The sequence below is a fragment of the Trichoderma ghanense genome (genome assembly GCF_004382785.1).
Source record: "Trichoderma ghanense strain CCMA-1212 chromosome Unknown scaffold_2, whole genome shotgun sequence".
NCBI lineage: Eukaryota > Fungi > Ascomycota > Sordariomycetes > Hypocreales > Hypocreaceae > Trichoderma > Trichoderma ghanense.
In genome coordinates this window covers 1,907,360-1,929,766 of record NW_027395665.1, presented here as the reverse complement: position 1 = coordinate 1,929,766, position 22,407 = coordinate 1,907,360, and the positions used below count along the sequence as shown (strand labels likewise).

The 22,407-nt window shown below is 54.7% G+C and overlaps 6 protein-coding genes across 6 annotated transcripts; 3 read left to right on the top strand and 3 right to left on the bottom strand.

The window, feature by feature from the left end:
* Nucleotides 1–1,733: 1,733 nt before the first annotated feature.
* Nucleotides 1,734–2,322, top strand: CCMA1212_003014 (uncharacterized protein; the record flags this gene model as incomplete). Its single annotated transcript, XM_073700378.1, has 3 exons — nucleotides 1,734–1,814; nucleotides 1,878–2,129; nucleotides 2,173–2,322. 3 exons carry the CDS (start codon nucleotides 1,734–1,736, stop codon nucleotides 2,320–2,322), a joined length of 483 nt encoding a protein of 160 aa, XP_073560895.1.
* On the bottom strand, nucleotides 2,195–2,569 carry CCMA1212_003013 (uncharacterized protein; the record flags this gene model as incomplete). The annotated part of the gene is made up of 1 exon (XM_073700377.1): nucleotides 2,195–2,569. The coding sequence occupies one exon, from the start codon at nucleotides 2,567–2,569 to the stop codon at nucleotides 2,195–2,197; it is 375 nt and encodes a 124-aa protein (XP_073560899.1).
* Nucleotides 2,570–2,686: 117 nt separating this feature from the next.
* On the top strand, nucleotides 2,687–3,509 carry CCMA1212_003012 (uncharacterized protein; the record flags this gene model as incomplete). Its single annotated transcript, XM_073700376.1, has 3 exons — nucleotides 2,687–2,690; nucleotides 3,190–3,362; nucleotides 3,387–3,509. 3 exons carry the CDS (start codon nucleotides 2,687–2,689, stop codon nucleotides 3,507–3,509), a joined length of 300 nt encoding a protein of 99 aa, XP_073560898.1.
* Nucleotides 3,510–10,956: 7,447 nt separating this feature from the next.
* CCMA1212_003011 (Protein SOK1) lies at nucleotides 10,957–12,921 on the top strand (the record flags this gene model as incomplete). Its single annotated transcript, XM_073700375.1, has 1 exon — nucleotides 10,957–12,921. The coding sequence occupies one exon, from the start codon at nucleotides 10,957–10,959 to the stop codon at nucleotides 12,919–12,921; it is 1,965 nt and encodes a 654-aa protein (XP_073561126.1).
* Nucleotides 12,922–14,912: 1,991 nt separating this feature from the next.
* CCMA1212_003010 (uncharacterized protein) lies at nucleotides 14,913–17,842 on the bottom strand (the record flags this gene model as incomplete). Its single annotated transcript, XM_073700374.1, has 3 exons — nucleotides 14,913–15,002; nucleotides 15,064–17,628; nucleotides 17,684–17,842. 3 exons carry the CDS (start codon nucleotides 17,840–17,842, stop codon nucleotides 14,913–14,915), a joined length of 2,814 nt encoding a protein of 937 aa, XP_073561125.1.
* A 1,611-nt stretch (nucleotides 17,843–19,453) lies between these two features.
* On the bottom strand, nucleotides 19,454–20,349 carry CCMA1212_003009 (DSC E3 ubiquitin ligase complex subunit 2; the record flags this gene model as incomplete). Its single annotated transcript, XM_073700373.1, has 2 exons — nucleotides 19,454–20,017; nucleotides 20,095–20,349. The coding sequence occupies 2 exons, from the start codon at nucleotides 20,347–20,349 to the stop codon at nucleotides 19,454–19,456; spliced, it is 819 nt and encodes a 272-aa protein (XP_073561663.1).
* Nucleotides 20,350–22,407: the final 2,058 nt, after the last annotated feature.

Below are 22,407 nucleotides of genomic sequence, written 5' to 3'. Positions count from 1 at the left end.
CGAGGGTTCGACGAGGGCTGGTCCTTGACATTCTTCTTTCCTTTTTCTGCCGTGGAATGGGAAGAGTTCAGCGGCTGTTAGCGGAGGTCCTGCCCTTTCTCAAAGGATATAAGAAATTTGTCTTGATCTCTTCTACGTTTCCTCTTTTCCGTGTATTCTGGCTTGGCTGAAATCGTTGGGGCTGTTGCATGACAGCCTACCATTAGACTGCACCGAACACTCTCCACCTTAGTGCCATATCGATGCATCAACTACATCGTACTTTGTCTACCCTACCTACCTGCTAATAGCAAGATCGAGCCCAAACCGGGTCTTGCGCCACAAAGCAAATGGAAAACTCATAGCAACTTCAGAGAAGGAAACAACAACAGGGGAAGTGGAAACGAAACAAGTGGAGAGCCCAAAGAGCCCCATCCAGGAACCTGCATGCAGGTCATTGCCCTTCCCACCCGTGCCGACTTTTGTTCATATGAACAAGGGCAAGGGACGTTGAAATACTACTATTCAAGCTTCGGCGTCTTTGGCCCCTTGAAGACAGGGAGGCAGATAACGCTGTCTAAGCTGGTGTTGGCTGTACGTACGGAAGAGTCATGGTCTCTCTGTTCGAGACGCTGGGACGTGATCAAGGCGGAATCAGGCACTTTAACAAAATGCAAAACATGTTTGCGCGTGGATATGATTGGTAGGCAAACGTAGATTACGGAGTGCTCCGACGGCTTCCAGCCATTTCAACAAAAGACGTTGTTGCGGCGGCAGAGAACCAGCCGGCTGCTAACATAAGTCGAGAGTTCATGTACCATTGATCATCATCGCCACATAACCTGATTGGACATCGCTCGTATGCTCGACCCATCCCATCATACTTAAACTCCTAAGTTCTGAAAGAACGTTTCAGAGAATAAGGATATACCCCTCTAGGGGACCATAACGATCAGCATCCCCCAATGCCGGACTGCTGGGCTAACATGTAGCCCCAGTGGCAAACCCAGTGCAACTCCCGCATCGTACCGAAATAGATACTCTGTCCCGTCTCTGCACACCAATGGCGATAGAACGGACATTGCTGCGATGATCGACATGCCTTTGTTGATTTTCGTTTCCATACCAACTCTGTTGCCATTTGCCCTAGCCCTTGTTGGGGGAGGGAACTTCAAGGGATGCCGTCCGTTCATCCCAAGGGGAAGAGCAAGCAATGCTTCTCAGCCATGGATGCAAACACACACTGTGAGATACCTCGGTAGTGGTGCTAGGGGGATGGGCAGATGGAGGACATGTTGTGTTATCCCTTACAGAAGCAAGCGCTTCTCGTAGCAACAGCTCCTGGCGGGAGATGCCATCATGCCAAAGCATCCCTTGATTGCTCACTTACCTGTTGCGCAGTCAGTCGATGTACCTTCAAGTTAGTTCGTGCACTGCACCACCTTACCTTGGGTAGTCTCAGATATCAGGGGAAAGCCGGTCTTGAATTGAAGCGAGGGCGGCAGACAGATCCACTCCCACATGGAAATGTTCCAGAATGCAAATAGAGACAAACTAAAGCGCCACTGATGATTTTTCTCATCTTACTCCGTGTCAAAGCATTCTAGAGTGAAGGTTCTAGTAGCGTCGAGTCATGATCCGGCCAAATTCAAGACTCAAGTGGTGTGAAAGGCATCGGAAGAAATATGCGGCACAGTAATAGCTCATGGCAGTGTTGTGTACGTCCGGACCGGCGACTTCGGAAAGCCGCAGCCATGGCGTCCACCCTGCATACAGCATTCGGCATGCTGACTGACTTTGTAAAAGGTCGACTTCGGATCCCTTCACACACTTTGGTAGCTGTACTTTGTACCGGTGACTGCTAATTTAAAACCACGGTCCTCGGCATGCGTTTGTAGAACGGTGGCGTCAAGGTCCAGGTGCCAGCCAACCCTCCCGAGTCGAAAGCCGTTCGCCGTCAAACAAGCCCCCGTGGCGCCCCAGGGGATGCTGTGACCCTTGAGCCGCGTTCATCAAGTGCGGGTAGCAAAGATTCCGGGAATTGGAATGGCGCCCTTTCGGGTGACGGACAGGAGGAGGAGGAGGAGGAGGAGGAGGAGGTTGATGTGCTGCCACACTCTCGCCGCAACTTCCCTGATAGGGAAGTACGAGTAGGTACCTTATGCACAGGAGTGTCAGTTGCCTGCTTGTCAGGACGTACAAGACAAAAGAGGGATCACCGGCATTGGAGACGCACCATCAACGACCATCCTACCTCCCAAAATCCCTTACCCCGATGAATCATTGTATGTAACCTCTGCCATGCGTTCTCAGCAAAATGGCAGATCAAAGCAGGGCGAGTAAGACACCGCCTCAGGATGTTCTTGGCCAATAGCAGAGCATGGCTGCAGACTCCTACAGAAGGCTGAACTTCGGACAAGTATGGTGATGTGCTCGCGTAGCACAAAATCATCGGCCCAGGCAACAAACAGAAGCCGACGGTGCGGAAGCTGAATACGGCGACAGGATCGCCCCTTTGGGCCCGGTGCAGCAGCAGCGGGCGAGTAATTGGCTTCGCTGGCCATGGTCCTCTTCCCGATGCCGACTCCATAATGGTTGCTGAAGACGGCTTCGGCTCGCCATCGATTGTGCGGTCGTTACACAGAGAATGCACCCGCAGTTACGGACCACCGGGGAGCTATTAGTACCGACTTGCGGCCAACGGCAGATGCGTCTGTTTCTCTTTGGGTTCCCTGGCATCGTCGCAATTAGAGCTCTATTGATACTCGCTCCCGGGTGTCTGTATGGGGTTGCCGACACTGGCATCCAGCAGAAGTTTTTTCGGCTCCGTTGCCCCTTGCAAGTACTGTGATGTCTATGTCCAACCTACGGAACGATTTGACGCTGAGTGATGGGTATTACTGAGCCTGTTAAAACGCAGTGTAGAATCCATATGCTCGGCCTTTGGTGTTGATGGCTTACGAGGGTCTGTTGTGTGTGTGGATTGCTGTCATCGTCCTTCTCCGAGTCACCCTCTCATTCACGAGCCCGTCAGAAGGAGATGACGTTGAAACCACCCGCAGCCGGGGATCATGCCCTGTCCTGGTTCGTCCAGTGCCATGGCATCCCGGCATCACGGGACAGCTAAATAGAGCTGTTTGGGTGTGGTGCATCCGGTATTACGGGCTCTGCTTGCTGCTGCACACATTGAAAAAAGAGGTTGACGGGCAGAAACGGCGACGACGGCTTGGGCGCTACGTCTAGCCCGCAGCTCCCTGGTGTTGCACGGCGCGTGGTGCATCGATAGAAAGTGGGAGGGGGGCGGACAAAGAGGGAGCACTGCTCCCCAATGGCCGTCGTCGAGCAGCCGTGTCGACTCATTGTGCATCTCATGCTGGCTAGCGGTTCGAGGCCACGACTAACAGCAGCCAAGGGCCACGAGCGGTGCCGCGACACGACCAGACAGACATGTGCTTGGATGGGGTCAAAAGAACAGCCCAACAGAGCCGTGGCAGTCTGACAATGCCCCCGTGACCCTCGAGTGGACATGAGACTACAGTAGCCTCGCCCGTTTGTCCATCCCATCTGCACCCGCGCCCAGCCGCGCTTCTCGTGGTGCACGGCTGCCTTATTCGCAGCGCAGCGCAGCATCTCCTCCTTACCCGTATAGTAGCGACCGGGTTTGTGCTTTTGGTGCGTTCGTGCTCATAAGTACATAATGTCCGTCAAGCAGGGTGGCCGACTCGGAATGTCTGCAACAGTATCGGTAGCGGCGGCTGCAGCACCAGCAGTGCATGATCCCCTCGTCCAGGCGGCAGCCGAACCGTAAGGAGGACGATGCGACAGATGGCAGTACAGTACAGTACGAGAACATCCGTGTGCATGCACGATGACGGCTGTCCCAAGGTTTGCCCGCCGAGACAGTCGGAGTCAAGTCAGACTCATCTCATGGGTAATCAGACAAGTCGAGGCGAGGGCAGGGAAAGGACTGGAGCAACCGCGCGTGTCGTCTGGCTGCCGAGGCGTGCCTGAGTCAACAAGGGCCGACAGTAAAATGTTTGGGATCCTCTGCAATGCGTCCACACAACACAGCAGACGACAGGTAGCGGTACCTCGTCGGGCGGCGCGGACCACTCGGCAGAGCGGGTACGAGTACCAATCTCGGCACTCCAAGCTGTCGATGAAGTCATCATCTTGGTACCTTATCCACCCAGATCTGAAGGCCAATCTGGCGAGTCCACTTCTCTCTAAGAGTAGTAGGTACGGTGAGTGAGGGAGCTTGCGTGAGTTTTTTTTTTTTTTTTTTTTTTTTTTTTTTTTTTTTTTTTTTTTTTTTTTTTTTTTTTTTTTTTTTTTTTTTTTTTTTTTTTTTTTTTTTTTTTTTTTTTGAATACCTGTAGGTATTATGGTACACCTAAGGTAAGGCGCTTCAACGGGAACCCCTCTGGTAGAATCACTTTCCTCTGGTTGTCGTGTGCGTTCATCCATTTGTTTGGTGCCTGAATCACCATCCTCCCTCTGATTCCCCTGTGAGGGGATTGTGGATGTCTTGTGTGTCTGCAAGTCCAAGCAAGGCAAGGCAAGGTCAGCAGAGGAGAAGGTGAGTGGGGGAGAAGGGCAGCCAGCCGTCAATAGGCGGGTCTGCATGAGAGGGAGGACGAGATGGTGTTGAGATTGCAAGGAATACAAGCATGCACGAGCAAACGAGAGCGATGGGGTCGCCCGTCTCTTGGCGTAAAATGGAGGTGAAAGCTATCGAGGGCGGTTCTGTTCTGCTGATTCCTCCGTAATAATAAGCGCATTGTTGGTGCGTTTCAAGCAGTCGGCGTACTTGCGGCAGCGGCAGAGGAGGCGGGATCCGTACCTATTGCTTCATCCTCGCGCGTCGGTGAGGCCCGAGATGGGAGGGGCACAGCGGACAGAGTTGCAGTGGCAGTGGGAGTCAAGCCTCGTTGCAGTGCGGCTGGATGACACGATGAGCTGGCCATTGGCCTTTGCTGCCATTTTCAGAGGACGAAGCAGTGCCCCAAGCCTCATCCTTCACTCTCGGACAAAGACAGAGCATGACGGGACAAGATGTCATGTGTACATAGCGTACATGGATGCATCGCCCGTCTGAGCGCCGTAATGGCCAAAGAAAGCAGAAGACGCAGACTCGAGTCGGGCCAGTTTTTGCTCGGTTGGGCAGGCCTGCTGCTGTGGGTTGACTTGCGCGTGCCCCATGTATCGTTATCCGGGGTCTTGGGGAGAACCAACGTTGGAAGCGTCGCCGCATCGCCCCTAGCGAGGTGATGAAGCTCGTGTGCCTGGATTCGGGGGACTTCGAGAAAGAGACCACGCCATCTCGGTGGGGGGATCGGGCTGGGTTCAAGGGTCTTTGCTCCGTTTTAGACTGTGCGCGACGATGCGGCCCGTGCTAAATGAAGGTCATCAGGGGGACCGTAATGAATCAGTCAATTCGTGGTTTGCTCCATCTCCATGGCTGGCTGGCTGGCTGGCTGGCTGACCACAGTGCGGCAAGTGTCGAGGTCAGCCGCGAGGCCATACAGTGGGACTAAACCACTAGCACTACCACCTCAGGACTAGAAAATCTTACCGCTTTCAACACTCAACAATGCACCTGTTGCACAGTGTCGCCCACAGAGCCGGCCAATGCGTGCGTGCGACACGCAATGGCAGCAGGAAAAGCACCTGTCACTTTCCCACGGCCACTTGCGCGCAGTAGCGCAGACGGGCTGGATTATTGCGAGCTGCGAGCTGCGTGGGAACGGAGGGCGGAAGTTGGGGCTGGGAAATGGGAGGAGTGGGATTCAGAGGCCACGGAACGGAGGTGAGCAGCCAGCGACCGACTCTCACCTCGTTTCGATTTCCTCTTTGGCGATGCGATGCCCACCCCCTTTGTCACCTCCGTCGCTCCTGATGAGCCGCGACGTGCGAGGCCACCGGCTAACCCAACACCGCATGCGTCGCCGATGACCTCCCACCAACTCCTGGGTCGCAGTGCTAGCTAAGCGTGCTAAGGCCGAGTATCAAATTTCCTTTGGCTCTTCCGCTCCTTTTCCACCCGAATCGGTGTCCTATCCTGTCATTGCACTGTCCTTCGTACCACTCATCTGGCTGCGTCTTTGCTGCTGTATGTATCTGACCCTTTGGACGGATTCTCCTAGGCAGTGACTCGCACAAAGCAGCACGCACGGATCTTTGAAACAACCACCTGCGGCCCTGGCCATCTCTGGATGACGACATTCGATGCTACCATGGGTGACTGGATGAAAGACAAGAGAAATGAAGACGACTCCTCGTCTTTCCAACCGTTCGAAACTGCCGTCCGTTTCTCGCTGTTTTCGCCCTCGTTTCCCCTTCTCTTCGCTTCATTTTAGCGCTTGGTGGCCCTTTCGCACCTAAAGGGGTTGGGGTACCAGCTGCCTGGTGCGGCGTCGGGGAACAGGGGTCTTCTCCAGCCCCAGGGGCGCCATCCAATTGGCGGCGACCCCTGGAGCATGTCTCGTCTAGGCAAGCAGAACTAGCAGCCGCCGTGCTATGCTGTGTTGTACTGTATTTGTGTATGTACAGTACTATCCGTATTGTCGCCCAAGTTGCCGCCGAATTCTCCAATGAAGCAAACGGAGTGAGCGGAAGGTTACGAAGTATGAGTCGAGTCCCGACAACGGACAGCTTGCCGATGCGTTGGCTTCCGTTCCATAGGTGTGTATGTACTCTGACTCTCTGATAGATGATCTGCGGACAGGCCCAATCCGGGACAGCATTCTTCGTCCCCTTCATTTCTTTCATCTCTTTTCTCCCCCCTCCACCTCGGTTCAACCATTCTACAGTACAGTATACTTCTGCCCAAGAGCGGAAAACGTGGTGTGTCAATGCGACATGCACAAGTAACAGTAGGCACTAACCTACCTAGGTCAGCGTTACATCCTTGTTTCGATACCCCAAGATCTGTGCCGCCAGGCAACGACAACAAACCAGATGCCTCGACGAATAATTATAGAATGCGGACGGAGTAGCGTTAACCTCATCCACTACTGGTATCTAATCGAGGGTGTCATCCCACACTCTACAAGGGGCTACCCTGTTAGCCTGGTCGTTTGCCGTCCTCTTTGCTGTTCCAGTGGCCAGCCGCGCCAAGACCAACATACAATGAAGTACGGCATTCAACAAATTATCGGCGTGTCAGCTGGGTGGCAAAAGGTAGCTGCAGCTTGCAGTTGTTCGTCGTCGTCTTGGCGGCCATCACTCGACCGGCACCGGCTCGCTCGTTGGTCGGAGCCGATGGCAAATGAAAAACGGAGATGTATCGGCAACAGGGCCGTGCCATTCAAAAGCCGACGAAACGGTTGATTAGGCCATGGCAAGGGAACTTGATAGGGAAGAGTCCTCCGGTTGCCATTGTCTAGCCTGACGAGGCGCTGCTATGTGGCACTTGGCTGCGTGACAGGCTGCGATGTCGCGCTGCTGAGGCACTCTAGCGGTGCTAGTGCGCACACTGGCAGGCTGGCTCTTTGATGCTGCCTGCACTGTCAAACTGGCCGTGTGTGCGCTCAGTTTGCCCACGACCGACTGACTGCAGACAAGTCAAACTTTTGGGCCTGTGGTCTAGCAACAAGGCCGCCGTGGAACTGGAATGGCCAATACGAGCGAGGCTTGTCCGCCACCAGCGCCGAAACTGATGGGAGCGTCTTGGTAATACTTCCAAATGCCTGACAGTGTTCAGACATGACCACCGAACTGCCTACGGTGCAGGCGACGACCCCCTCTTGCGCCCGAACTGCCTACGGTGCAGGCGACGACCCCCTCTTGCGCCCGAATTGCGATATCTCAGGCCGACGCCGCCTAGCCGCTGCAGGGCATTGCGCCAGACGACAGACGTGGCAAGACGTCCTGCACCTTCGACGATGACTAGTCGGGCATAACAATACGACGGTGATGAAATAAAACATACGACTATGCTGCACAGGCCGGTTGCTGGACGGGACACTGGGCACCGGACACTGGACGGGCACAAATGGCAACCCGGCCGTTTCAAGCTCGACAGCCCAGCGCCTCTTGCGTCTCGGGTTGGTCTATTTGCGCCTATTGGCGCCTCTTCGCCGTTTCGTTCGCCGGCAGTTTGGACGATTATTGAGACCTTCCCGAGGCGTTCCATGCCCTTCCTTAGTCATGAGCGGTCCGCTCTGCTGTGATTTTTTTTTTTTTTTTTTTTTTTTCAAGCCGCGGCGTTTGGCCTTTGGCTTGCATTTGAGAAGCAGAGGCCAACGCAAGGGCTGGTGGCTACGGAGAGCAACTTACGGTGTACCCACCACCTTCATCAGATCATTGCTTGAACTTTGGCACAAGCACCGCAGGCCACAGTCCACACACCCAAACCTTGCTCTGCCAGAGAGTGTGAGCGTGAGTGTGAGTGTGAGTGGTGAGTGTGGTGAGCGTGAGCATGAGCGTGAGCATGAGCATGCCAGCAGCCGCGAGGCCACACAGTGTGGTGTCCCAGAAGGGGGCTCTCCGTCTTCCCTCCTCCACGCCTCACCCTCAACTTATTCAGGGCTCTCACAACTCAATCTCTCTAGCGTACGGGCATCCCATCCCGTCCACGGCCAGGTATGAGTGCAGGTACCGTGACCTGATGCTAAGCAGCGCCCCCTGGCGAGGTGGCTTGAGGTTGAAGCAGCGATTTCGAAGTCTTGCTCCCCTCCAAGAGGGCCAGACGCCGCCATGCTGCTCCCAAGGCCATGCGTGGTCAGCGCCGATAGCGCCTCCAGCGGCATGGCTGTTCTTTTTTTTTTTTTTTCTTTCAAAAATTTTCGTTTCTTTTTTTGCTGCCACCGCCGCCTGATGCCATCTCGAGGATCCACCCCTTCCTGTGAGATTTGTCGTTTCTCTTTCTATCTTTCCTCACTCGTTGCCGCGGGTGCGACGAAGTACATGCGACGACCATTCCGAGCCCCAGACCTCCCTCATCAACCTCGACTCGCACAGGTACATGTACCTGGCGCCACTCACTCTTGCCCAGCACTTCGTCCCTTGTCGTACATGGCACCTGTATCCATACTTTTACCACGTCCACTTGCATCAGTGCCATGGAACATAACATTGAGTGTCGCAGCGCAAGCAAACTCCCTCCAACCCTCCAACCCTCCAGTCATCCCTCGGTGCCGCACCGGAGAGGCGTGTCCCCTGTAGCGGTGCCTCGTACATGCGGCCATATAAGGTACCTACCTTACCTCCTACCTAATGCACGGAGAGGTACTAGAGGTAGCCGCAACTGCAGTGGCCTCGCTGTGCTGTGCTGTGCACTGGATCAATCAAATGGCCCCTACCTGACCTGTGTGTGTGTACCTACGACTAGGAGTGGCGCCCTGGCTACGACTGCCGCATTGCGCCGTCAGAACAGCGCCCCGTACCAAACTCGGTACTTGATGCTCGTTTCGGCGCCAGGTACCCGCTACCTCGCGCTCGCCGACGCCTCGCCCGCATTGCCACGCTGCAGCGCCAGCTCTTGGGCGCCCACCGCCAGGTATGCGGTACTTCAGGCACACCTAAGATTGCAGTCCTCCCTCCAGAGCTCACTAGAGCGCTAGCCCTTCAGGAGGTCTCTTGGGCCTGCATGCGCCAGTGCTGGGTGACCTCGTACCCAGTACCGGTACCGTCACCTGCAGCTGTCAGGGAGTAGCGGTACCAGGGTGGCCTCCACCGTGCCTCGATTCGAGTCGCCCAGCCGGGCACGGGCTCAGGTACCGGTACCCACGGCCTCGACTGCAGCCCAGGTACCGACCGGCGCCTCCCCTTCACTCCCACTCTGGCGCTCCCCTTCACACGTCGTCCCCCATACCTGACCTGGTACAGCAGGTACCTTACCCTCCGGATCCTGGGCCACCTTGCCCGGATACGTCGCATGTACACGATACTTGGCACCTCCATGGGCTGGGCCTGCCATCCTCGTGCCATCTCCGTCCGTCTCCCAGGGTCCCGTCTTTCCGCTCCTTTTTCTCTCTGGCGACCAACTAGTTCCTGCTGCCAGACGCCTCCTACTTCAACTTGACTAATTGTCCTACTTTTCCTTATTTTTTCCTTTTTCTCTTCTTCTCCTTCTCTTCTCCTACCCTCCTCCTACTTCTACTTCTCTCTTCTCTCTTCTCTCCCTCCCCCAAGGCCAATCTTCCATCTTTCCTCTCACCTACTCCTCCCCATCACTCTCTCTTTGATACTGCTTTCACACTTCCTTCACTTGGCGTGTCCCTTGTGCTTCACCTGACCGGTTTGGCATTCGACAAACCAGCCATTGCGCTTCCTTTTGCGAATCCGGCCTTGTCTTGTTAGCGAGAATTGCCTCCCAGCGACTTGGTTTCGTTTTGAAACTCTCGACAGCGGCCTGGCAGACCAATTATAGAACGAAAGGAAACCCAAAGGGATAAAGGATTCGAGTCCGGGATATACACACCTCAGGCGACTGCCCGCCTTGTTTCTATACACTAGAGTAAGTATACAGCCGTTCAAACAAAGCAAACTCCAACCCAATGGGCACCCGGCTTCATTGTACCATTCTCGGCACTTGGACGACCGCCCCCGCCGCCCCTGAAAGGGGGCAACGTCCTTTGATCTCTTTGTGGGCTTGTTCAACACGCAAAGAGGCCAAGGCGTGGCAACCCTGGGTAGCCCATGGTGTCTGCTGTCAACCGCTCCGTTCATTGGATCGGTCACACCCTCTTTGAGATGCTTTGCGTATAGCCTGGTACAAGTTAAAATGCTAACCGTCAGCTCTCTCTGCAGTCGAGGTCATACGCTCACTTAACAACCCAGCCCTCCTCGCCTTTGCCGAACCATCAGCGACTTCTCACCCATACTACGCTGGTATTTGCGGCTACGGAAAGCGAATTGCTTGCAACCACTTATAGAATATAGAACGAGAAGACCATCGATTTCGAAGTCGGTACACTCTTTTTTTTTTTTTTTTTCGTTTCAACAGCCGACCTTTCTATTACTTTCGCAAAGATGGTACCCGAGCAGGAAACAGGAGGCTCGATAGAGCGATCCCGGAGGCAGTTGTCAACCTCGGCCCCGTGCCCGACCAAGAACGACGCGGAGCCCATGAAGGAGTCCGAAGTCCCTCCAGCCAGCCAAGAGGAGACGGCGCAGGAGATCGCACAGTCAACGTCACAGGTCTCGCCTCGACAGTGTCAGGCCGACCCCCGCGCCTCGGCACCCGAGTCTGCGCCCCTAACCCGCAATCCCTCGTCCGACTCTGCCATCTCAGTGGGATCCGGATCGGTCACCCCCAGCCCAGAGCCCAGCCTGCCATCCTCCCTGCACACATTACCTCTGGAGCCGCCCGTCACAAGATCCACGCTGAGCGAGCTCGACGTTTCCAAGATCATCCACAACCCCAAGCTTCGCCACGACATCAACTTCGACCCAGAGCTTCACTTCCGCCCGAACCTCGATGGAGAAAAGGGCCGCAGGAAGCAGGACAAGGCGAACCAGTTCTGGAGGACGCTGAAGCAGGAGCTGTCAGAGTTCATCATGGACAGGCCCACATTCGTCTACAAGCATGGCGACAGCGACGAGTGGACGCTGCCCATCCTGCTCAGGGCCGTCAAGGACATCATCCAGACGCTCGTTCCCCAGCGTGACCGCCAGTTCCTGGACGAGGGCCTCAACGTCGAGCTCCTCATGCAGCAGTTCCACAAGGGCGTTGCCGACCTGGAGAAGCTGGCCCTGTGGCTCTCGCGGGTGCTGAAATCGCACTGCGCGCCCATGCGCGACGAGTGGGTTGACACCATGTACAACCAGCTGAGCAACGGAAACCGCAACATGGACCTCGACGAGCTGGTCACCGGCATGCGCAGCCTGCTGAGCGTCCTCGAGGCCATGAAGCTGGACGTGGCGAACCACCAGATCCGCTGCCTGCGACCCGTCCTGATCGAGGACACGACGCACTTTGAGCAGAAGTTCTTCATCAAGAGGATGGACTCGGGCAAGACCGACATCACCATGGCGCGGCAGTGGTACAAGGAGGCGGAGCAGACGTACACGGACAGCCGCGCTCATCCTTCGCAATCATTTGGCGACATGGGCGTCTTCTTCGAGGCCCTGTCGAGGCTGCTGCTGCCCTCAGCCTGGGACGAACGGCTGCCCAACACGTTCCTCTTTGACGAGGAGCGGCTGATGAAGCTGAGGGCCGACGTCCTCGACGCCATCAACCTCGAGGTGTGCATGCGCGTCTATGAGGATTTCGACAAGATGAGCCGCCGCCGCAGCCCCGCGGCCCCCTCGTCGGACTGCTCCTCCCACGTCGAGGACATCATGGACAGGTTCGACTTCAACACGCCACCGTCGATTTCTCGGCCCTCCAGCGTCGTCCACAGCGCAGCAGGCTCTGCCTCATCATCCCCTCGGTCATCATTCGTCGTCCCCTCGTATGTCGCGCCCAGGCAAGACTCCCAGACCAAGGCCCGCGAGCTCTTCCAGACCCTGGTCGCACTGCTGCAGACCTCACCGCCTGCGAGCCAGCCCTCTGCGCGATGGCAGATGATGGCCCCGTCCATGGCGCTGCAAATTTTCCGCTTCGTCAACCTGCCGTCCACCGCCTTGCCGGAGCTCGAGGCCAGGCTGGCCGCAGCTCTTGGCGATGTCGATGCCTGCTTCTACCGGGACGTTGAGGAGAGCTTCCTCAACCGCCTGATGGCTGACCTTGGCCACCGCGTCCGCGAGTTCAAGGGGCTCTCTGGAGTTGCCTTGTTCTCAGTGGCCACTGGTGTCCGTGTCCCCAGCCGTCGCCCTGCTACTGCGGATCGCGATACCGATGGCCTTTCGCGAGAGCCTTACGACGAGGCGAGCATGGATGACATCGCTACCAGACTGGCACACCTCGGCATTTTGCACTGGCGAGTTTGGGCGCAGCTGGCATACGCTGACGACGACCAAATGACGGTGGATGACGAGTCGATGCAAATCTGAGCTCTTGATCTTCCAGCTTATCACAACCCTTGGCTATACACCTGGATACGACCTCCTTGATATTCATACACGACTACAACAACCCATTGAGCCTTTCGCGCAGTCCTCTTTCTCCATCTCCACGTCTTTCTGCGCTAGACTATGCGACTTTTCCTCGGCAGCTTTCGCATGCTTTCTCTCCATACACTCTAGCTTATCATCCTTACCATATTTAATTCGCACCTACACGCCATCTTAATCGCAGCTTTGGATCGTCTTTTACTCTTTTATTTATGAACATGGCGTTCTCGGAACCGGGGAGGAGGCTCAACTGTGGATTGAGTTCAATTCGTCCACCCATTGATTTACGTTTTGCTCGATACCAAAGGGGCTGTTTTGTTCACGTCCATCGTTTGTTTGGTTGTTGCTCTTTCTCCAATTCATGTTCAAGGTTCATGATTTTCCTACTTTTCATCTTATTCCATGTTTGGGTTTCGGTTGCCAGAACGCGTGCTTGTTTGTTATAACAGCAGCTAGAATCTTTGATATAGAGCGATGGATTCTCCTCACAGAATGTGAGAGAAGGGAAGCTGAAGGAGATGAGAATGCTTTTTAGTCTGTACTGGGAAAGAGTAATACAAAGAAAGACAGCAAAAGTGTTAGGTTAGCACACTAGACCATTTGAATCTTTCCAAACACCCTTTGAGTCTCTCGACATGAAGTGATGAGGCCGCTTGATAAAAGATTGATGGGTGCATTGTTGGTTGGTTGTCCGTTACAGCACCATACAGTGACTCGAAAAGTTACGATCCGCCTATTAAGGCAATTGCCATACTATCGGATCAGAACTTTTTGTGCCCCACTGTACCGACTTTGGTTTCTTTTCCTGGAGCCATGTACGGCTTCAACATGTTCCAATTTGATAAAAGGGGAAGCTGGGATCGGTTTGCAGGAGGTTATTTGCCAACCACAGGTAAAGACAAAAGATCCGTTGCCTATCTGGGACAGCCTGATTTGATCTGCCCGACTCCCGAGGTACCAAGTGAAAATAACAACCTTGGGCTAGTACCTTTATGTAGCAAGTTTCAGCGGGACGTATTTTCGACTTTCTTTGGTTTGTTTCTGACCAATAGGGTGAGAGGAAGTTTCCTAATGGAGGCAAAACAAGAAACTGGGCAGTTTTATCAAGTAAATTGGGTGCTATAAGGTACCTTAGCTAGGTACGCTGCTGTAGGTACTTTTCCTGAAGTTATATGTGAAGCAGTCTTCTTGAACTCGATTGTGCTTTTATTTTGGTTTGATGGATTGGAAATGCTGATGGGGATCGAGAGAGGTTATGAATGATGGGATAGAAGAAAGAGGCACTTTGATTATGTCGCAAGCCAAATCGTGTGAGTTGAATATGGACTTTGCAAAAGGAAAGACGGGAAGGGAGGTCTACATCCGATTTACTTCTGTTACAAGCATACCTGAAAACTCCCAAGGAAACAGATTCTCTTTTTAGTTTATTCTTGATGATAAAATAAAAAAACACTTGATCTATTTGAATCATCCAACCGCCTTTCTTTTTATCAACTATATTCGTTATCCAAAATGTCGCAAGGGGGAGAGGGACCCCCCCAACCCCCCTGGCCGTATGCCGTGCGCAAATCTATCCTAATACAAGCAGATGGAAACCCAGATGAGATAACACAAGCAGGTCCCGTCGCAAAAAAAAAAAGGGCCAGACGCCAGACCATAGGCTTCTTCCTTCTCTTTCCAGCGCGCTGGTGAGCCTGTGTGAGGGGTGTGTTGGCCGAGAAGAGAAGCGGTCTCAACCATCAGTAGAGTCAAGAATCGAACCAAAGACAAAGCCAACTCCAAGTTGGTATCATGTACAAGAAGATTAAAATAAGAGAAGTAGGTGGGGGAAATTGGATGGCGAGAGACGCTTGATGCGACATTCGGGGTTTCGGTGACGGAAGAGCGAAAGGTATTAGGCCGTTGTTGATGTCGTCGGTGGTGGTGAATTATCATGAACTGGGAGGATTTTTGCTCGCTGCTTGACTCTTCTTCAGGCGAACATACTCCTCCTCGAGCTTTCGGTACCTCGCGCGTTCCTCCTACAATCGAACCATTGTCAGTCTTGCATCCAACACCACGCAACAGGGTCAGTAAACGTACCTTGATGTCCTCGTGGAACCTCTTGCGCTCCTCTCGCATCGACATCCTGAACTGCTCGCTGAGCAGCGCCGCACCAGCGCCAACCTTTGTGACGCCCCCTTGTGTGACGCCGACCTTGAACCGCTCGCTGTCGAGGTCCTCCTGCAGCTTCGCAATCAGGTGCCGAGACTTTTCCAGATCCGCCTCCAAGCTGGCCTTGGCTGAGAGTGCCTCGTCCACCTTTTGTTCAAGCTCCATCTTCTCGCGCTCCGCCCCGATAGTCTCCTTGGTGATCGCCTCAAGGTCTTGTACCGTTCCAGCCAATTCCTTCTTGAGCCTTTCGACATGGTTCGTTAGCCTGGCGACTTCTTCTTGATTCGAGAGAGCTGCCGCATCTGCTGCCCGCTCGGCGCGAGATCCATACGCGCCATCCAGCTCCGCTCTGGCAAATGTGAGCTCCGTCTTCAGTTCCACCAGGGTCATGTTGAGTTGCTCCAGGTCTGCATCCTTCTGAGCAATCTCCTTCTCCTTGTTCGCGTGGCTTGCCTTGATGTTTTCCACCTCTTCCTGTAGAGCTCTGGCCATCTCTTCAGCCGCTGCCTTCTCCTTGGAGGCGCCATCAAGCTGCGAGCTGAGCTCGAGCATCTTCTCTTTCTCGGCTTCCAGAGTAGCAATCCGGGCCTCATAGGATCCACCTCTTTCATTGTGAGCTTGGAGATCAGCCCCGAGGGAGGCGATCTGGGCATCCCGTGACTGAATCTCCGCCTCCAGAGATCCGATATTGGAACTGTGACCCTGGATCTTCTCCTCGAGAGACTCGATGTGGGCGCTGCGTGCTTGGATCTCTGCCTCAAGGGACTCGATCCGAACACCAGTTGCGAGAACGTCGGCCTCAAGAGACTCGATACGTTCGCTACGGGCTTGGAGCTCTGCCTCCAGAGACTCAACCCGAGCCTTGTGTGCGTGGGACTCGGCCTCGTGGGAGCCTGCCTTTGCATTGCTTGCCTCGACTTCGGCTTCCAGTGCCTCCAGTTTCGCGTCTTGTTCCTCCATTTGAGCTTCAAGTGTCTCGATCTTGGCGTTCCGCGTGGCAACCTCGGCTTCCAGGGACTCGATCTTGGAAGTATACTTGCGAAGCTCCTCCGCATCGATGCCAGAGGACGAACCCTGCGCCTTTTCGAGGTCCTGCAGAGCATCTGCCAACATGGTCTGGGCGTCAAAGGCGTCCTTCTCGGCTCGTTCGAGCAAGAAGCGGGTCTGGTCCAGTTCCTCCTGTCTCCGTTCAATCTCTTCATCCTTTTCGGCGTCGGTCTTGTTATTGAGTTCGCGCTGCTGCTTGATCTGTCTCTTGAGCACAGACTTCTGGTCCTTCAGCGTCGAGGCCTGAGAGTAGAGCCATTGGACCTTGGAGGAGAAGGCAATCAGGCTGTAAGTCTCGTCGGCGTCGAATGCATCGTCGTCAGATGTGTCATCATCATCGACCAATCCCTTCTCCTGCCGGTGCTTTCGGCGCTCCTCGTTTCGCTGCTTCTTCTCTGCGAACCCGGATTGCATCTTGTTCCAAAGGCCGACCAAGACGGACTCGATCTGCTCAGGGCCGTCGTCCAGCATGTAGTTGCTGCTACTGCTGTTACCACCACCATTGCCACCGCTGCTGAGAAACGATTCCTGCTCTGCTTGCACGGCGACAAGCCCGCTCTCCAGGTAGTCGATTTGTTTTCTGAGCATATCACCGGGCTTCAGATCACCGTTGGCCGAGTCCCGGGGTGGCTCTAGATAGTCGTTGTTCACTTCGGGGTTGAATTTGACAATGGTCTCTCGGAGCGAAAGACTTAGGTTTTCCAGCTTTTGCTCCATATCAGTGACAAGGTTCACCAACAGGCTGTTTTCCTCTCGGGCCTTGTCGATTTCCCCCCTAAGATGATTGGCTTGTTCTCGCACAGGTGACTTCAAGGGAATGTCGATTGCCGATTTCAGATGCCCCGTCTGCAGACCCGGGAAAGAATCCAGCTGGTAGAGGCTTGGGTCTTCGAAATAGTCTTCGTCCACAGCTTGCGCTAGGCTGTCTCGGTTTTGAGAGTAGGTGTACAAGCTTTCGGGGCTGCCAGGAATTTCATTGTTGTTTTGCAAGGCTCGTGCTGCCGCCCGTTTGGATGCCTTGTGGGTTAGCTGGAGGATACCGGCCGTATGCTGGAGCAGGCGTCTTTGAGGGCCAATGAGGTTCTTCTCGAGGTTGAAAAGCTCCCGCGACAGTTCCTCGCACTTCTTCTCGGTCGTCTCCCGCTCCAGCTCGACCTCCCTGGCCCTAGGGTCGTCGAGAAGCTCTTCTTCGGATTTCCCAGCGGCATATAGCTTGGCCATCGACACCGCCGCATCTCGGTATTTCGACTGGATCGCGAGGTTGGCCCTGGTGGACTCGACCCGCTGGCTCAGCAACTGGCACTGTTTCTTCAGCCTATCAACCTCTTCTTGAGACAGGATTTCATATTCTTTGCTGTCGGAGAGCGCAGTTTCTGTGAGCAGGTGTACTTGGATCGGATCTTTGAGGTCGGCAAGCGATCCGTTCGGCGCATCGTTGGGATCCATCTGGACGCGTCAATACTGCAGCCAGCTCGATCGGTGTGACCGGCGCGAGACCTACTGGTTCGAGCTGATGGGCGGCCGCGGCCTGCTCATATCCGTGGAGCTCGTCCTTTCCATATGCTCCTTCCATGGCATGATCGCCGTTGCTAGAGATTGGCGTTGTAAGGCTAGACGTCTCTTCGTTGTAGGAGCTCCGCTCCGTCTGGTATCCGTTCATGCTGGGCGTCCGAGTTCGTTACGCGTTGGTTCGTATCTAGCGCATTAGGCGGAGGAGTCTGGACCTCAATGGTTGCCAGAGAGTCGCAGCGCTCGATCTAAGCAAGGTTGCGAAGCAGATGCTGAGGCGTGGTCGAAGTCGAAGCCAAGGCTGAGGTCGCGGCGAGAGAAAGTCGGGCCTCTAAATCCAGCGAGTCGCTGGCGCAAAGCCACACGTCGAAGGGCAGCGAGCAATCCCACGTCGAGATCTAAATCCCAGAAATCCAAAGCTGAGGCCAAGAAAAAAAAAAAGGAAAGAGAAGGGGGGGAAAAAAAAAAAGCAAATCCAAGACACTCTGACGCGGCGGCAGCGTCTTAGACGACGGGACGGCCGTGATTAGCCCGAGTCAAACAGCACAGCAGTTGTTTGCAGCTGGGAGGTTGTTGGCCGCGAAGGGGGAACGATGTTGGAGTGAGGGCTGACGGGACTCAGTGGGCCAAATGATGGAAAGGAGCTGAGTGGCCACTACCGACTGGCATTACAGGGCCCAATCGCAGATTACGGTGGGCGCCTCGAGGGACTGATGCCAGGCACAGCGGGCGGAGGCGCTGCACGACAGGCTGCCGGGCCTTGTTTGGCGGCCCTGGACCGCTGGAGGCCACATACGAGTACGTGCTGGGGGCCGTTGCCACAGGGGAGATGGGAAGTTGGAGAGCTGCAGCCCCTCCGCTCGTGCACGGCGCATGCAAGGACAACAAGAGCCCTTTGCGCATCCAGCAATCAAACGGCGCCGCATCCAATCCATTCGCCCCATTGACCGTACGAGCGGCCAGAGCTGAGGTTGGCAGCGCTCCAGAGGCGTCCTTACCCCTGAAAGTCACTCCTCTCAAAGAACTACCGTCCCGCCGCTAGTCCTATCCAGGCAAGGTCTGTGGCTCCGGCTGCCGAGCTATCGGAATGCGCTGGATGGTGCCTTTTCTCTCTCCAGGTACTTACTCTCTTCTGTTTCGCTTGCTTTGCACGCCATCCTCAGCATTCTCAGGCTCATGAATCCTCCAACAGCATGCACAGGATTTTGGCAACACAAGATAAATCACCTCCTGAAACTCGGTAGGTCACCTTTGGAAGCCGTTCCCCCCTTCTCAGCTCTGTCTATACGAGCGAGTGCATGTCCATTCCACACCACGGGCGCACGTACCTGCTGTACTCATATGAGCACGTTATAACTGCGGGTACAGTGTAATTTCCCACGGTTGTCAGATCCCCAGACCAGCCCTATCCACTCTCATCAAAAGCTCCTAGGGCTCCGTTACGTACGCTCAACGTTCGGGCTGTTCGACATTTCGCTGAACTAATACCGATGACGAAGTGTGTGCATGCAGCCAGCGGGCCGAGCTTGCTCGCGTTGTCCTTATCATCTCGGCTGCAGGCCGCCGTACAAGCACAATCTTCTGCCCTATCAGAGCAGGGGTTTGCCCGAAAGTGAGAGCAACGAGGCAGAGGCAGGATGCTGTTGAGATCTGAAACAGTCGTTAGGTCAATATGATGTATTATGCGATCGTCGCAGTATCCAGGTCTATGGTAATAGCAATCGTATTAAGGAGAACCTTGCAGCAGGAGGGTTCTCGAACATCATAAAGCTTCTCGAAACTGGTCCATAATCTGCTGGCCCATAGTGCGCCGTCGATCAGCCTGGCCTTCCGCTTGACCTTGGGCGCCAGTTGCCACAGCCGTTGCCGGGGTCTCTCCTTCTAATCTTCTTCTTAACCCTTCGAATTCTGCGCTTCTCCTATAGGATCCAGAGCCCACCATCCAGCCAGGGAGCCTCCATGTGGTGAAAGACGTGGGCAACACCCCTGCTCTCCATGAGTATCCAACGACCCAGCCTACCGCGGCTCCAATGATAGAGCCCGGCCACTGCAACAGAGCCAGGTGAAAGGCAATGGCATACTGGTAAGACTTGTCTGATAGCGTTACGCCGGAGAACTGCTCGTTTGTAGGTGGCGCTTGGGACGTCGCTATACGGTACTTGTACATTTGCGGAACCATGGCATGGAATTGCGCCAGAATCGCAAAGATAATGGGCGTGGGCCCAGCCGGCATGTAGTTGAACAAGCCCGGTGCTAGAGGTCGGAGCACGGTAAGGATGAGTGGCGGGAATATGGCTGTGAGGAGGGACGAGATGAGGAGGAACGACTATGTTTGTGAGTCCTGTCAGTGAGATGATTGCAAGGCGGGAATGATAGAAAAATGATGGGGGAGGGGGCTCTGACTGCATATTTTCTTGATCCCCACAACCGCTCAACTGCCCTGAGGTTATACAGCGATATGGCTGCGAAGAGAACCTCTGTGGAGTTGGTATAACAAAACTGGTAGGCAAGGAGCCGCCAGAACTGCCGATACCGAAACAGATGCGTATCTATGAAGATGTAGAAGTAATGTTTCGCATCGAAGAGGCTGGCGGCGATCGAGGTTGAGACCAGGCCCAACACGGTGAGCCTGGTCACAGGGGCGTTCGTAAACGTCATGTCTGCCTTGTCTTCTTCTTTTCCTCTGGTTTATATATTCATGCTGGAGGTCTGGTCCAGTGGTGTAATTCGTAGTCTATTCAAGATCGAGGGTGGATATCGAATAGCGGATGCGCAATGCGCCGCAGCAACAGGGAAGAAGCGGCGCGACTCTAGGTGCAAAGATGAGTCCGGAAATTGGGATATTCAATGTGGGCGCTGGGTTGAAATGGCCGAGCATATGCATTCAGCAATGCATCGCCGCAGGGAGGATGAGTTGTTCAAAGTTCGCAGTCTTGCGGATTCGATGTTGGATGGGGTGAAGTTGAGAATGCGACAGCCTGCTGTTGGGAAAAACCAAGCTAAGGTACGAGCGAGGTACTGACATGTGTCACTTACAGGGTCACGTGCCCAGCCTCAAGAGCACCGAGGTTTAATTACGGCAGTTTTTCAAGTTACAGCAGGTGGCACGGAGCAAGGTGGAGCTCCTGCCGACTTCTGCAGAGGAGCAGGACGGGAGCGTCCGGGGAAGGTGGAGACCGTCCACGGGTCGCGCCTGCATGAATCTGATGCAGTTATGGTAAGAAATCTTTTTCCAGGCTTTTGGTAGCTTGGACGTTAGAATGTAGCATTTGCAAGTAGCATGGGTAATAAGCTACCTGAAGAGCTCGCACATGTGCCTTGCGTTCTTCTTACCGTGTGGTGCTTGTAGAAGCGGCTCTTACTACGGGATTAGTTTTCCAGTTTGTCAATTTATGCGAGATGGATGGCTTTCTTCAAGCAAGTATTACATTACTTTTCGTGCCGGATAGAATTATTATGCCGGCATCAACCAAAAATGGTACTTTTCCGAGGCATATCACCTCCCTATGTCTCAAAGATAGGAACAAAAAAAAAAAAAGGAAAAAAAAAAGGCTTCTATGACGACAGGTCTGGATTACTAGCACCAGCATGCCTTGGCAGGTGTCACCTCGCGGCATTGGCGATGCAACCCGAAACCCCTGCATCTCTGTCCCTCCCACCACAATCTGCTGTCTGCTGTCCCATTACTCCCTCTTTTCCAGCCCACGACTCGTTCGGAGCCGAGATGCCGACACCGATTGATGCCAACAAACTGCACGGCTAAACAGAAGCGGGAATTGCCTCTCTTTTCTGCTTTTGTCTCTGAGTTTTTATCTCGCACTTTCTTGACCCCACTGCGACTGATTAGGAATTATTCGCTCTCTCCATCGGCACCCAAACCCGTTCGATTCGCCGCCCTTTTCGCCTCGCAGACCCTCTTGAGTCTCCTTTCTTCCGCATTACCGTAGCATTCATATCCCAGAGCGTCGCTCCGGCCCGAGATGCCTCTGGCCAATCTGGGATCACTGCTGCTGGACAACGCCGTCTTCCTGATTCACCTCATTTACGTGCACATCGCCCTCACGGATGCCGGGCCCAGCCAGATCCTCCTCCTGCATCTGCTGTCCAGCCTCGGCAATCGCCGCCCCGACAGCCTCGAGAGCGCGCCATGGCCGCCCCTCACCGTGATGCCCTGGTAGCCTCTTCCACCCCGGGTGACGGCTACGAGTCGCCCAGCGAGGACAACCAGCCCGCCTTCTTCTTTGGCCCGACTCCGACCGCCTCTGGGACCACGACGCCGGCCAGGATCGCGATATCCTGCCACACCTCAGTTGCAGCCGGCGTCACGTTTCTCGAGCGCGCTCACCCGCGCCTGGGTCGCTTGCAGCAGGCCCGTGCTCGCCAGCCCCCGAGTCGCGAAGGCAGTCCCGATGAGTATCAGTCGTCGAATGGGCCGTCGAATCTTGACGCCGTCGTTCGGGATACCGAGAAGAGCAGCGTTCCGCGCCAGATTGGGCTGAAAGACCGCATTGCTTGCTATCAATGGACCTTCTTCACCATGGTAAGTTGCAAGAAGGTGGGCAGGAAGCGACTCGTGTCGACACCTGTATTCGGAAAAAAAACTTCTCGGACCGTCGGCTCACCATCATTACCAGACAATGGCAACCGGAGGAGTAGCCAGCGCACTTCATGGATGTAGGATCAATTACCTCTCCCTCCTCTCGAGCGAGCTATACT